Source organism: Ctenocephalides felis, unplaced genomic scaffold (assembly GCF_003426905.1).
Source record: "Ctenocephalides felis isolate EL2017-DRISC unplaced genomic scaffold, ASM342690v1 CF-g0.4_SCAFFOLD_03573, whole genome shotgun sequence".
Taxonomy (NCBI): Eukaryota; Metazoa; Arthropoda; class Insecta; order Siphonaptera; family Pulicidae; genus Ctenocephalides; species Ctenocephalides felis.
Window position 1 is genome coordinate 4,390,034 of NW_020539727.1, and position 16,742 is coordinate 4,406,775.

The 16,742-nt window shown below is 28.9% G+C and overlaps 1 protein-coding gene across 1 annotated transcript in view; it reads left to right on the forward strand.

Moving 5' to 3' along the window:
- Positions 1 to 12,512, forward strand: part of LOC113389020 (PHD finger protein 14) — a 28,051-nt gene extending 15,539 nt beyond the window's left edge. The window contains exons 11-18 of the mRNA XM_026626055.1: positions 4,011 to 4,261; positions 4,886 to 5,098; positions 7,695 to 7,936; positions 9,846 to 10,007; positions 10,240 to 10,454; positions 10,974 to 11,082; positions 11,631 to 11,743; positions 12,496 to 12,512. Of these exons, the coding sequence (XP_026481840.1) occupies positions 4,011 to 4,261; positions 4,886 to 5,098; positions 7,695 to 7,936; positions 9,846 to 10,007; positions 10,240 to 10,454; positions 10,974 to 11,082; positions 11,631 to 11,648 (1,210 nt within the window). The 3' untranslated portion in view covers positions 11,649 to 11,743; positions 12,496 to 12,512. The remainder of the gene's footprint in view (positions 1 to 4,010; positions 4,262 to 4,885; positions 5,099 to 7,694; positions 7,937 to 9,845; positions 10,008 to 10,239; positions 10,455 to 10,973; positions 11,083 to 11,630; positions 11,744 to 12,495) is intronic.
- The last annotated feature ends 4,230 nt before the right edge of the window (positions 12,513 to 16,742 follow it).

Genomic DNA, 16,742 nt, shown 5'->3' on the forward strand with positions numbered 1-16,742 from the left:
CTCCAGTTTAGAAGTATGATTTTCTCATTAATAATTATAGTTAATTCTGTATTTTTTTGTCGGTTATTATCTTCTTGGGAGGAGCCTGCTTTAAATGCTTCAAAAAATCGCTTTTTTGAGGAATTTTTAGGGAAGGAAATAAGTATTTAATTGAAACGAGGTTTTTTCCAGGTTTTATTATTACATATGTCAACAATCTTCACAATTTTTTTCATTAAAATATATGACATAATAAGCCGGGTACAAGCATTTTGCCGATGCGCCACGAGCGTGCAGGTCACAATTTTCATCCGAAACAAAAAATTCAAAACAAATATATATTTTCAATAGTATAGATTCTAGTTGAACCTAAAAAATCCAGAAAAAAATGAGAAATTCACCCATTTTTCGCAACTTGAAAAAAAAATCATGTTTTTTTATACAAAATTTCCCTTTAGATCGTTTAAACAGTGTAATTATAACTTTTTTCAAGTTTTTTTTTAGGTTCAACTAGAATAGAATTTAATCCTGAATTCAATGAAATTTGTCTCGTTTCGATAGGACGTTTAGTTTATTTTCCTATCTTTCCCGCCAATTAGGAAGAATCGAAAAAATTCAAAACCGAGATATCGCTAATCGAAGTTTTTGTTCGGCTCATATACATGCTTTGACGCTTGCTCACTATTTCTTCTGTAACTCCTAAAACAATTTAAATTTTTTTCTGAAATTTTAGGGATATATTCTTGGCTAGTTTTGGAAGACATTTTAGCAAAAAAAATCGATTGTTTTAAAGCCTCTAAAGCAGACTTCCCCCTTAAAGAAGACATCAGATTTACTCTTCTGGGATTTCGACCTCGCATTTTGATAGATTAAACTCTGTATTCAAAACGAATACAGTTAAAATATTGCAGGCCTATGAAATGTGGTTTGATTACAAAATTAATTAAAGTTAGGAAAATAATTTTTGCGCTATGTGACAAAATATAGTGTTTCCAAAGATAGTCCTATGGTTAAGGACTTCCAAGAAATACCCTCTTTTTGCGTTTTTCGTGAACGTTTGTTAGTTTATTTCTACTGATTTTTTTTTACTATGACAAAGTTTAAATTTTTTAATATAAAAACTGTTTGATTCAAATATCAGGACGGTTTATTTTTTTTATCATATTTAGTGTTGCCAGAGATTTTATCATTCGCCCCATTATATTTTGCCTTATGTGCAGGATAATTATAAATAACTGACATGTTTTTTATTTTAATTTTCAAAGCACAAACAGTTATTGAGTTGAAGACTGCAGGCGAAGGAAAAGTTCACTATTATACCAAAATGGTGTATAATTTTGTCTAAAAATTATTTTTTATACATTTTTATTTTAGAGCCATCATTTAAAACAGGTGCAAGTAATATTTTTAATTACTTTAATTGAACTAGATGTATATGACGTTTTCCATAACACCCATCATTCATCATTTCAGTTAATAAGAATTGTACGCTTTTCAAATAATCTCACTTGTGGCAAATTTTTATTTACTCAGTAATTGTAGGAATTTGAAAAAAAAATTAAAAATAATTGAAATTTAAATATTTTAGATTTGCATTGCTATGTAATTTTCTTTCATTGCTAACTCATTTTGCAGTCTATAACGATTCAGTTGCTATCAAATGGTAGGAATGAGACTGAAGCAGGTCTCCTGTTTTTCTAGTACAATAACTCCTCTCTTTTTTTCATCCAATTTTTATCAATTATTAGTATAAAATCCAAAATCCAAACCAAAATCATATCACGATATTTCTATAAGCGGTTTTTGATTTTGATTTTGATTTTTATACTATTCTTATATTTGCCTAGTTAAATATTATACAGTTATTGCATATAATTCGCAATTAAAAAGTGATAGATTTAAAGTAAATTTCAGAGTATATTAGTTTGATTTGCATCAGGTGTTGACAGTTAATATATCTGTTAAAATTGATAGAAAAAACTGTGCCTCTACAGCGCGCAGCTTTTCATAATTAAACCACTTCTCATAGGCCTATAATATTTTAAGCGGGTGTTTTGTGTATCAACTCTATCTCCTTATCATCACATACCTGACTGTTGTATCCATTACGCGTATATATTTTTAATTTTGAATTTAAATGATCAACGTTAACGTTTTTTTGTTTTTTTGTTATTAGGCAGCTTCAGATTGATACTACTTCGTCATTATTTATCAAATATATTTTGAAAGATACAATCTTGAAATAATGCCTTAAAACAGCGGTCGGGAAACTTTTTTAATCATTATCCCTAAATATTTTAGTCCACTTTGATATTACCTCCTCATTACTGTGTAGCAAATATAGTCAATATCAATTGAAATTACATAATTTTTACTCCCATTTTTATTACATTTGGGGTAATTTAACGCCGGTTTCCCGACCACTGCTTTAAAGTAAATAAGTATATATGAAATGCACATAATTGCTTTTTAAAATTTAGTAGTACGACACTTCTTTAGCATTTATTAACACTTTTTAAAATATTTTGTTTATATTATGTTCTGGTACTTCATTTGTTTTCAGATTCTGGTACTTCATTTGTTTCTCGTTCAAGTTAATTGTTATTGATTGTATGATCGATTTTTTCATACATATTACTTTTGCTTCTGTATCGTAATATAGCTTGTAGCTAGACTAACACTCCAAATCAGTGTTTTCCAACTTGAGGCTCATGTTTCACAATAGGGTAAATTGATAGATAATGGAAAGAGTTAATTCAATAATGGACTTACCTGTCGATTTTTTGGTTATGGAACTAGATATATTTGATAAATTTATTACAAAAAAACTAAATTTATTAAAAAATGTTGGATAAAACTTATTATTTATATTTTAAAAAAGCAACTTTTAAGTTTAGAATTTATATGTTTCATTTTTTTATTTATTTATATATATATATATATATATATATATATATATATATTTGCAAATGTGAGACATGGCTTGAATAAGTTTGGGAAACACCGCTGCATTTATTTTTGCAATACTTTACTAACCTTCAGCAGATTATAGCAATTAACTTATTTTACCAAGCATATATCATACAGTAGAATCTTGCTAATACGACACTATTAAAATCCAGAGTTTTAAAAGTAAAAATTTCCTTCTAATTTACACAAAATTGTCCAGAAGCTTCGATCGCTGATGTCGGATTATCGGAAGTGTCGGACTATCGAAGTCTTGAATTAGATAGATTCTACTGTATATAATATTTTTTAACCATATTAACCATATTTTAGAAATTTAGATAGACTGCAGTCTGCAGAATTATATATAGGTAATAGAAAATGTGGTTGAGGTAGTATAAAATAGCGATATAGGTGGTTGTGGCACATTATTAGATATCAGATTTTTGTAAAACAATTTGTACATAACAACAACAACAACAAAGTGTTATGTACATATGTATTATATAACAGTTGTACTATATGCAGTTATCTTATTATTTATCTAAGGATGCAGTTATCTTATTATTTATCTAAGGATGCAGTTATCTTATTATTTATCTAAGGATGCAGTTATCTTATTATTTTAATGGATGCAGCTATCTTATTATTTATCCAAAGATACAGTTACCTTATTATTTTAATGAATGCAGCTATATAGTAAATATGTACTGCACATAAAAAATAATAAAATAGCTGCATTCATTAAAATAATAAGATAACTGTATCTTTGGATAAATAATAAGATAACTGCATCTATTAATATGGTGATGGAATTTTGATGCAGTACATATATTTGGTTCATTTAAGGGTTGCATTCTGGTTTATCATAAAAACAACACGAATCCAGGAAACTGATATAAATTATTACTATACTGGTCTATATCTGGTAAAAATCGACTTGAGATGTTTATTTGTACCAGGCAAAATATACAACTGCATGATAATTGCTAACTAGTTAAATATGCGTGCATTATATTGGCATCCTGTTCAAGAACTATTTTCTATTTATTACTTCTTCATACTGATCATGTTTATTTTATTAGGTACAGCAAAGATGGCACGATAATACCAGCCACTACTCTGGACCAAATCGATAATAGCCTGCACACTGAAGACAAACAGTCTTCTGTGAATAATACTCACACGATTTCGCCTGAAATCAATAATGTTTTGACGACTGAATCTGGTACTGCAGCAGGCAGTGGTTCTTTGAAATTCACTATTAAATCTGTTGACAAATTGGCTGTGGCAGGAGATGCTAATTACACTGCTGAAATTATGAACATATCACAAGGTAAAGAATAAATGAATGAAACTTATCTTTTTCACCAAAAATACCATTTTCAGGTGCATGAACTTTTATTTTGCTATAAAAAGTATTAGCCGATTTGAGATTGTATAGTAACAGCTTTTTTATAAAGGTTATTATATCCTTGTATATAATTCAAAAATTATAGATATTTTGAATGAATCTATTCCATCTTGTCACCATAGAAAAAAATTACTTTTTTGGTTTTATAATTTGGTTTTATAATATTACTATTTTGTATCTCGGGATAGAGGTTAGTGCAATAATAAAATGATTGCAGATAGTTTTGTAAATAATAATAGTTAATTAATAAAAAGTAAAAACAGTAAAGTTTTATCATTGCAATGAATATTTATATTTTATTTTTACAAGTAGAATCTTTTTCTTTGTTTTGTTGAACTGATATTTCACTTTGTTTGACTAATGTTGTTTATTATAGTATTTTGTTTGAGTATGGTGTATAACTTTAAAGCTTAACACCAAATTAGTATTTTAAAAAGTATAAATGTTAACAATATTTTTTAAGAAAGCATACACTAATTTTGTATTTTATTTATTTTTCTTAAAAGTTACCAATATTTTTATAAATGATCTTGATTTTTTTTCTAGAATCAGATCAAAATGTGGAATTTGTCAAAAAGGCGGCAAAAAGCAAAAGTAATAAAAAATCAAGAAAAGAGAAACGCAATCATTTGGTTCAGGAAACTTATTTTCTTCAGCAGCAGCAATCTCTTTCTAATACTACGGAGGAAAACATCACAAATCAGTTTGGAGACAGTTCATTTTTGTCAGAGGGCTCGACATTCAGACCTAGTATTGAAGGTACATGAACTTAAAATATATTTACAATATAATCAAATTACACATTTACCCAAAATTATATTTGAAAATACTTAGAATCATAGATGTTCACTATGTATAGTGAGTACATAGTAATAACAATACTATGAAATTATTGGGTTGCTCAGAAAGTAAGTTCGTTTTTTGTAGACATTTTGGCACGTAATTTTCGTACAATAGACAAATACTTTAATAAATTATGTATTGGCATAATTTTTTGGTCCTAATTGGCAAAAAACTGATCAAAGTGCTTTTTGACCTCCTGATTTGAGGTAAAGGTTTTACCGCTGAACAATTTTTTTAGTGATCGTGTGGGGAAATCAAGCACGCTAGTGTTTAGAGAGAAAAACAATGGGACTTGTCATATATTTTCATATCAGTAATATTTTATAATGAATAAATTTTATATATTTTTATACGATGGGAGTTTATACTTTAATATACACTACTATTCCCACATTGGTGACCTACGACGATTGAAATGAAGACAAAGAGGGAGTTTTATTTTTCGAGGATTTTGAGAAATATAGATTTTTATGCAGCACCATAATCACTGGTCTTCAGAGACGACTTATAAGGTACGTCCAGTCCTCGGTTCATCATAGTTAACGCACTTACTACCTGAACCGGACTTTCGTGGTTACCCATTTTGTATACCCAGACCTCAGTGTTTATTGCTGACAAAAAAATAATTTGAAGCCTAGACTTTTCATTGGAATGCAATTCAACCTCTCCTTGTCCGTTAACTCAACAAATCGTCTTTTGATGCTACCTCCCATTATCGGTGACAGCGACGAGTCAAAACAAAATTTGACATAAATTATTTATTGGATTCCATAATTCTGGACTCTTATGTTAAAGAAACCAATGATCCTGATTTGGATAAAGAGCCTACTTCTTTCTCCGATCGGAACCCATCAGATACGAATGCAACGAATGCGGAAATGGAAACCCATAAATTATGCATTCCAAACATTAAGTAATTCTGATATAACTAATACCAATTAGATCGAGGCTGAATCTTAGAAGTTCACCGACATCGAGGTTCAGGAAGTTCACTACATGACTTATATTCAGAACCATAGGCAGAGTTTGAAGATGATGAAAGGTCGAATTACCTATCATACGGTGGATCTGCCGACGAAACATGGAATTACTAATTGACTAGTACCACTATACTGCTATAATCTACTTTCCCACCATATTTTTATAACGTGTTTCCCTGTATTTTCTTTTTAAACTGTGAGGTCAACACTGGGCAGGGAGTGTGTGGGGAAATGAAGCAGGCTAGTGTTTAGAGAGAAAAACAATGGGACTTGTCATATATTTTCATATCAGTAATATTTTATAATGAATAAATTTTATATATTTTTATATGATGGGAGTTTATAGTTTAATATACATTACTATTCCCACAATCGGAACAAATAATGGTCCGATGATGGCAGGTCTGGAGAATATGATAATGTGGCATTATGCATCAATCAAACTGTAAAAGCTTTTGGCGATGCATCAAACTTATCTGAGGTTTTGTGTCGTCTTGATACCGTGATACCTTAATACCTTGATACTATACCTTGCTTGAGGGTTAATTCTGACCTTTTCTATTGAAGTACATTATTTAGTTGATCCAGCTGATGACATAAGGCATCCACATTATCCGTTATGTTATCTTTAAAAAGCTGAAAAACGAACAACATCTTTAAAATCTCACTAAACATACTGCATCATCCTTTTTGGCGAATTTTAGCTTTGCAACTATTTTGAGCAGGTTTTTCTTTTTTGTTTCATGGGTTCTTTACATCCAATTTGACATTCTTAGTGACAAACCGCTTTAAAACCTGAACATTTTTATAACTTTTCAGAGGCGAATAGCGGGCGCTAGTGCGACGACACAGTTTTCTTTCTATGAGAACCATACATTGAGCTTCGAGGAAAATCCCAGACCTTTTAAGTGGTCTTGAACAGTTAAATTTGATATATTTAAACTCAATGGGATCTCATGTATTATTATTCGTCGGTTTGCATCAACTAATACCTTTCTCGTGTCTTTATCAGCTTCAACCGTACTTCTTGGACGTGGTGTATCTTGGACATCAAAATACTAGAAATGAAATATACCAAACTAGTTTTGGCACTGTTGTACTATCAATACTTCATTTCCATACACATTGCTCAATTTCATTTTTATTTAAACAGTATTTTTACTTATTCTAAAAAGCAAAAGAGTAAAATATGTCAAAAAAGCTGCTTAATTCTTTCTGTATTCAAAGTGGCATGGTATTCAAAATCTACTGCATGTAATTGAATAGAATTTTTACACACAGGCCTTAAAATATAAGTTTTAAAATCATATAATAATTATAGGGCTCAAGTGTGATTTTAGGTTCAAAAAATATAGGTAAAATACGAAGTGACTTTCCGAGAAATCTTTTATAATTAATGCTACATGAAAATAGATGAATAGCCAATAGCAACCTGTCTTAGCAAATTGTACCTATAACCGTTTATACAATTATTTTAGTTTTTATAAAAATCTCTGTAAATATCATTGTCAAATATTTGTATTTTGTTTCAGGCAATGGTGATCCACTAGACACATCAATGTTAACAGATCCTTTAAGCATCAGTCCATCTACAGATGTCCATAAGCAGAATAGGAAAAGACGTAAAGAAAAGCATCGCAATAGGTATTCACCCGATTTTATGAGATCACCATCAAAGGAACACAAGCGCAAACGAAAGAAGAAGTCACAGGATGACATGGAGAATCCTAACGATAGTTCAGGATCTGCTAATAAACCCAGAATCACCATCAAGGTAAGATATTTTCGCAAAAAAATTGACAATGTGATCTATTATCTCGTTACAGCGACTAATTTAAAGAAATTGTTAGAGCCTTTTATTTACCAAATACCATTGTTTGCTTATTTTTAATTTCCCAAAGGAGAAGTTTGTTTTCATCAAAAAATCTGATTTGCTAATGTTATGTTTTCTCGACGTTTCATGCCATTCTGAATCGAATGAAACCAAATTTGGAAAAAGTATGTGTGTGTGTGTGAACAGATTTGTTGCCGTAAATCGACGTTTTCTCAAAAATGGCCGCGACCGATTTCAAAATTTTAAAAACCATTCGATGCATCTCGATGAGGATTAGCGTTTTTCAATTTGTTTCTTTGTAAATAGCAGAAAAGTGAAAAAATTTCGTCTACGGTTTAGTCCGCAATTCTGAATCGATTTTGAAAATAGAAAGATATCGGTTGGAAATCGACCTGATTAGTTTTCAGTTAAGATCGGCCCGGCCGTTTTCATAAGGCGTCAAAAATTTTTTTCGACGATTTCTATGAATTTTTCGTTGACTGTATAGTCTTATAGATCATACTAAAATATTACGGACATACAGCAAAGTCGTTTAATTTAAAAAAATTCGTCAAAGTTTGCAAAAATTACCATCGTTTTTTTGGTGTTTGTCAAAATTAGAACTTATATCAACGTTTTCTTAAAAACGCCTGAACCGATTTCAAAAATTTAAAATTCATTTAATGTATCTCATTGAGGTCTATAGTTTGTCAGCTTTGTGCCACGATCTGCCAAGCCGTTTCTTTGTAATTTGGAAAGAGTGTTAAACTTTTTGTCCACATGTAAGCTCATACTACCGAATCGGTTTTAAAAAATCAAAAACTTTTTGAAAAATATTGGTTGTAAATGATACTGATTAGTTTTAGGTAAAATCCACCGAGCCGTTTTTGAATTTAACTGTTGAAAAAAATTGCCGATTATGAAGTTTTTTCTGGCAATAGATCTTTCTTACCACGGTCTTATAAAACATACTAAAATTTTAAGGCCCTACGACAAATAGTTTAATATTAAAAATTCATCAAAGTTTGAGAAAATATTGTAGTCAAAATTTGTGTCAAAAGTTGCTTTTGTGATGTGAATGAGTCAAACATTATCAAATAATTAAATTTTAAAATAATAAGCTGCAGTTTTAGGGCAAATTCGTACAAGTTTGCAATAATTAGTATCGTTTTTTTCACATTTAAGCTCATACTACCGAATCGATTTTAAAAAATCAAAATCGTTTCAAAAGATACATTATAAAATATATTTACAGATAATTTAAATGTGTTTGAGAAAAATCTATTCGAAATTGCAATGTTTATATTATACAAGCACGTGTCTGTACATTATAAAATATATTTACAGAGATAATTTAAATGTGTTTGAGAAAAATCTATTCGAAATTGCAATGTTTATATTTAAATTTAATTTAAATTCATTAAATTTAATTAACTTTATTTTTGAAATAAACAGTTGAAAATTTTATCTAAATATCTAAATTTCAATTTTGATTGATCAAGTCAATTCTTACACATTTTGGGAAGTCCATGCAACTTGCCTTAAGGCTAAATGCCACTTCCAAACTAGTTTAAATAATAATGGTCGACTTCTCTACTTATGGATATTTGTGCTCTCCTCTACTCTATGTACATTTAATAAATTAACTTTTTTGATCTATTCACGATTATCCACTAATGATTCTATAGCATATAATTTTAATACCATATAATGCAAACATCTGATGTTTTATTTCAACAGTTCATTTTGTTATTTAGTGTTCAATAAAATAAAATATTTAAAATATCTATACCATATTGAAATTATTGAGCAATACATAGGATACACAAATAAGTATTATTATTTTTTTTTACCAATTGCTTGTTTTTAGATCAAATCAATTCCTCTGCCTGCTGGTGAAGTGGCTTCAACATCAAATCCTCAAATGTTCTATGTGCCAAGTGACAGCAATGATGCTCCTCCTCAACAGCTATCGGTCAGTCAAATAAGCATCACAGGGCCCGAAGCTGGTGAAAATAACATGGAAACAATTGTAAGAAATAAATAATCTCTTAGAAAATTCTTGGATTTATTTTTGAAATTCAGATAAAAATAGTGCATGATAGGACAATCAGATTTATCTAACCAACCTATTGGCAAATTTGTTGACTCTTTGCAACTAATGCGTATTGTTTTGAACTTATTTCAGTTATGATTAGAGTTAAATTAATTTTATTTTATTGAAATTTGCATATCTCCTTATACATTTTTTTTTTTTTTTTAAGGTAAATGATCAATCACAGCCGCCAGGTACCTTCTTGACTCCTCCTCCTGTAGTGGCTAGAAAAATACCCAACAGAAGATCTTCTACTATGGGTTCGGCAACATCAGGACAAAGGGCAATTAGAACAACACCTCAGCAGGATACTGGTACTCCAACAGGAGATGATATGATGTGTGATGTTTGTTCTAAACCTGGAACCAGCCAGAATACTGTCAGGTGACACTTGAAATTAGACCACAATTTAGGATTGTATTGTATTCATATTTTTGATATTTAGTATCTGATATCCCCTTTCTTTTGTGAGGATTTAGGCTGAACAGAAACGAGTGGCATTTCACAAGCCTTTTTGAAAATTTGAAGCTTAAAGGAACAAGTTTAATTTTCGTTTTTTTACATTTTCTAACACCTGGGAAACTATGATGTGCAGGGCTGAAAGCTGCAAGACGATGGTTTTCGTACTTAGCACACCAAGAATCCTAGAACAAATTTTTTTAGCCTTACAGGAATACCGTTTTTTTTTTTAAGATTTACTAGTAATAAGTTTGCTACATATATAAAGTCCGTTCAGTGCCTCCATTTAATCTTCGACGTCGTGCAAGAGCCATTCCTTTTTGATAGAAGATCCAGAGGTTCTTTCTTCTAGAATCTAGATGAAGATAATTCAACCATTAGATTTTTTATATTTTTTTATTATTTAGTGTTAGTTACCATATTAATTTATTGTATTTATTTCAGATGTGATGAATGCCTGAAATGTTATCATTTCACTTGTCTTGATCCACCTGTTAAAAAGTCTCCAAAACGACGTGGCTACTCATGGCATTGCGCTGATTGTGATCCTACGGTAAATAATATAAATAGTAATATAAAAGTAGGTATTTATTAACTTGTTTATATTTTTGCCAAAAAATTCTATTTGTTATTAACTTCTCGTAGGGTAAGTTATAGTAATCGCAAAAAAAATCGAAACAGAAAATTTTTGCATATCTTTACATTTCAGAGGTTTTTGAACATTTTGTCATACCTTAGAAAAAATCGATGTTTATATATGTGTGTGTGTGCGGGATCGTTTCGGAGATCCAATAAAAAAATACAATTTGACGGGCGAAAAAGGATCATTAGACATATGCACATCAAATTATCAAATATTTTATAGATATTTTAATTATTGGTATGGGAAATTCCAGCAATTAGCTTTAAGGCACGATGCCATGCAACACTAGTTCAGTTAATTTTTTTTAAATTATTGAACTTTTTTCAACAGTTGATACACATGCAATATCCAAATGTACAGAATAAATAGTTTTATGTATTTACTTATTGTTTTAATCTTGTTTAATTACAATTATCTCAAGAGAAAAAACAAACTTAATTATTATTTTAACTTTTCAGGAAACTGATTCCACATGAGGTACTTTGATGAAATGAATTCGTATGTATATGAATGTATACAAACAAATAATTTTGTATATGCCCATATATAGTAATTAGGTCTGAAAGATATAGTAAGTATTTAATTTTTAAACATAATATATATATATATATATATATATATATATATATAACAGATGTAACTATGATATTGCTTTTTTTATTTTATGTAATATTTTAATGTGTAAATGATTTAACTGAATGTATCAAATGAAGATTTTTTAATCATTAGACGAAAAGCAAATGTAAATGTATGAATGTTGTCCAAATTTTAATTATTTTTATATATTCTTTATATAAAATATCTGAATCTTTATTTTTATTAGCTTATAGTTACGATATTTTAATATATATGAAGTTAAAACTAATTATACTTTATATAATTGAGTCTCATTCAATTTTAGTTGTAGTCGATAATGAATCACATATAAATAAAAATTGATTTAGTTTCGATTTATCAATCAATAAAAGTTTTGTATTACAAATTCATATTAAATATGAGTAATACATTATACATTTACGTACGTCATTTCAATTCATTTAATGATTAAAAAATTTATTAATAATTGAATGAATTAGTAAGGATTAAAAATGAATTATTGAATTAACGTGTAAATATATAATTGTGAAATTTGGATAACTGTTAAGTGTTTAGTTTGTAATATGAAATGATAAATACAAAAAAATTAAATATGTGTATGCTATTTCATAGTTTTTTCACAGAAACAAGTTTAATTTTAGGTTAAGTATTTTATCAAGGTAAGTGCTAATTTATCTTATTGAAGTTTTTACATTCATGCTACATAGTGTAACATTTTTTTTGCAGATTTTCGATGCTAAATACGTGTGATGAACAATATTAGAGGAAGGAAAAAAAACTACGTCAAAATATGATATTTCAGCAATTTATAAGAACTATAAATGATACAGAACTATTTGGAGAACTATTGAAAGATTTATTAGAATAGTAATGAATTACTATTGTTGATTGATAATAAATATTAAAGACAGATTATTATGCGTTATGTGTTAGAAGACAAATCATTTAATTGTTCAAATATTGCAAATTTTATTCATTTGCCTATTTGATACAAAAGTATCATTTACTAATTAATCTCTGAAATGAAGTCTCAGTTTTAGGTACACACAATTGTGTCAAATTGTGCAAATTTAATTCATTTACATATTTGATACAAAAATGTCATTTACTAATTTATTCCTAAAATGAAGTATATCAGTTTTAGGTACACAAAATTGTGAAGTTTCAATTAAAAATTAGAAAAATGGAAGAAGTAATACTTTTTGAATGTGGTAATGAAAATAGCAGAAAATAGAAAGAGAATTAAATTCTACTCATATTACATTTTATTCTTTAAGACTGGTTAACTTTATTAACATCGTTTTGTCATATTTTGAGAAGTGAAGTTTTCAAATATTTATTATTAACTTTCCGTAGGGTAAGTATAAGTAATCGCAATAAAATCGAAAATGTAAATTTTTGCATATCTTTACGTTTTATAACATAAAAATGTAAATTTCAGTAACAAATTCTGTAATTATTTTCGGAACTACAGAAGAAATAGTGAGCAAGCGTTCAAGCATGTATACAAGCGGTTTTTAATTTTTTCGATTCTTCCAATAAGAAAGATAAGGAAAAAACTAAACATCCTATCGGAACGAGACAAAATTCATTGTTTTCAGTATTGAATTCTATTCTAGTTGAACCTAAAAAAACTTAAGAAAAGTTATAATTAACCCATTTTTTGAACAACCTGAAGTGATTTTTTCAAGCTGCAAAAAGTTGGTGAATTTCTCATTTCTTCTGGACTTTTTAGGTTCAACTAGAATCTATACTATTGAAAATATATGTTTATTTTGATTTTTTTTGTTTTGGATGGAAATTGCGACCTGCATCTTTCCCGCCAAATGACACCTGCATCCTTGTGGCGCATCGGCAAAATGCTCGTACCCGTCATATATTTTAATTAAAAATAATGAGAACAATGTTGAAATATACAATAAAATCTCAAAGTTTCGTTCTAATTAAATATTTATTTCCTTTTCTAAAAATTCCTCTAAAAACCGATTTTTTTATGCCTCCCCACTTAACGATTCCTAATATAATCTTTAAATAGTTTGGCCCTGTCGAGGAACTGTGCATAGTGAGAAACATATCATTGGCAACAATCTATATTTTATGTTTGCGTCAACAACCAAAAACCAACAACAATGACACATATTTATGCCAAATGGATTCTGATTCCATCTTATAATGAATATTGAACGAAAGTTCTATGAAGTCGTTCCCGATCTTTCGGTTATTCATAATTTTACTAATTATTAATAACAAGGGCGCCGATATTTAGACGTAATAATCGTTCCGACATTTCTAGCTCAGAATTTCTAATGATAATTGGAGAACGTTTAACGTATAAATATTTTAGCGTCGTCCATTTTCCACGTACACAATACTTATAGCTACGTATCACAATATAGCAGTGATAGGCCAGTTATTTTTTTCAAAGGTTTGAAAATTCCATGAAAACTCTTACATCGAACTATTTAGTTTTTGCATCATTTAATTAAATATGAAGTGTTATAATTAACTTCTCGTGAGGTAAGGTAAAGTAAAGTAATCGCAAAAAATCGCAACTTTTTATTTGCATATCTTTACGTTTCATAGGTTTCTGAACATTTTGGCATATCTTGGAAAAAATTGATTCATGTGTATGGGTATGTGTGTAGTATGTATATGTATGTATACAATTTTTGTCCACGAAATCGAGAGCACGGATTAACCGATTTGCCTGATTCTGCTTCCAAAAATAATCGCGATTCATATGTTGGAAAGATGTGCTGAGGGGGCGTCTATTAATCACGTGATCGTTTTTCTTTTTAAGGATTCTTGGACCTCCCCTCCCTCTTGGTTATATGTGACGGTATTCAAAATTACTTCCCCGTCCCTCACCAAACATCACGGTAAAAATTGTAACATATTTGAGTTTTTTTTTAATGTTTGATTTTTTTTAATTTCAGGTAAAAAATACATACACGACGCGATATTTACTATACCCTTCTCTCCCCTTCGTGATATTTTGTGATTCTTTGTGAAACTCTCCCTCTCCCTAAAAACCTCACGTAATTAATTATCGCCCCCTGATTAGTGAACACATGGGTATGCTTTGGCAAAGGCAGGTTCAGCCGTTTCGAAGATATTTAGCAAAATTGGCAATTCGGTTTTTGAGAAAACGGAGCATCTAATTAGAATGATTCAAAAATATTTTATTTGTATTGACGGAATGCAAAATTGATTCTTTTTTGGGGAATGCAGGTCCAGTGGTTTTGGTGACCCAGAAAAAAATTAGAATAAATTACATTTGATGGTCGAAAATTATATATGCTCATCAAATGGTCAGTTATTTTTTAGAGATTTTATTAACGACTACAAATTTTGTATCCAATTTTGATTTAAAAAGTAGTCATTTCTTGAGAAAGGCAGCTGTTTCGGAGCTATTATTATTCAAAAAACATTTTGTGTTGTCAGTGTGAAGAAATGATTTGAAAAAAAAATGAAAATTTCCAAGCAAATTAAAAAAAAATTTAAAAACATTTCAAAGTTTCAAAAAAAAAAAACGAATCGAAAGATTAAATATTTGAGAACAAATCAACTATTTTTAAGTATTATATAAACTGAATTGCAAAGTTAGAAGTATTTATTTGAAGTATTAAGTGAACTTAAATATTAAAATTGAAAACCAAAATATTTTTGATATTCGAAAAAAAAGAATATTATCTTTAAAATAAAATAAATTCTAATAAAAGAAAATAAAAAATTACGAAGAAATAGGAAATTAAAAAGGAATTAGAACAAAAAAAATCTCAAAAACAATCGTTGCGTCAATACAAGCAAAAAATTTTCTGAATCATCCAAATCGAATGCATTTAGCTTTATACTTGTCTTTGCCAAAAACTAATAATCTCCCCTTCTTTCCATTATTACGAATTAAATATTTTTTAATCATTCGAATCGGATGCTTTGTTCTCTCAAAAGCTCGATTTCTATTTTCTTGCCTTTGTCAAAAACTAATAAGCAAGTCTCACCATCAATAGGAATCTAATATTTTTTGAATTAAGCAAACGTGGAAAAAAGTTGTATCTCTACACACACCACATCATTTTTTTCTAAGGTTTGCCAAAATGTTCAGAAACCTTTGAAACGTAAAGATATGCAAAAATTCTCAATTTCAATTTTTAGACGATAACAATAACGTACCCTACCGATATTGAATTATTTTGTCACTTGTTATTAAAAGTTTGATTCGTTTGCGGAGTAATTTCTTTTTTACCGCGAGGTTTGTTTTCCATTGCTATATATTTTCCGAAGCGCACAACAGTTGGGGGGTGAGTTGGGAAAATTGGGGCGGAAAACGGAAAAATTTATCGATAAATAAAATGTATTCGTTTACTAGTGTGTACTGTGGTCAGTTACGCATCGGCTATCGAAGGATGAACGAAGACACGACATCGATAGTTTTAAATTAATTAAATAATATTAACTAAAAAAATTAACGTGAAAAAATATTAATATAGAACTTTAAATATATTTAGTGAAAAAAAAATTGAAAAAAAATGAAATAAATGTAATTGATCATGGAATTCAAGTCATATTACTTTAAATTTTCTTCAATTTAATTTATATTTTTATGTGGAAAAGCAAAAAAAATAAATTAAATTAAATCAGTGCTCTAATAAAAAATACAATTTCAAATATTGATAATTAAAATTTATTATATTAAACCTTTGCTCTCGTATGCTGCCGCTCCGGCGACAATTCATATTACTTTTGCAATCTACGAGTGGGAAGTATTAAGTGGGATTAAGTAATACTGAATTCAAATAATTTTTAAAAATATATTCTAATCAGATTGCATTTCCTCAGCTCAATTCATAATTTTTAAACTTAATATACAATAAGTGTTGTGATATACAAATACTAATAAAATTATATTACCTAATAAATAATTTAAAACGTGAACATTTTCATGTCTATATATTGTGTAAACTATTTTTTCA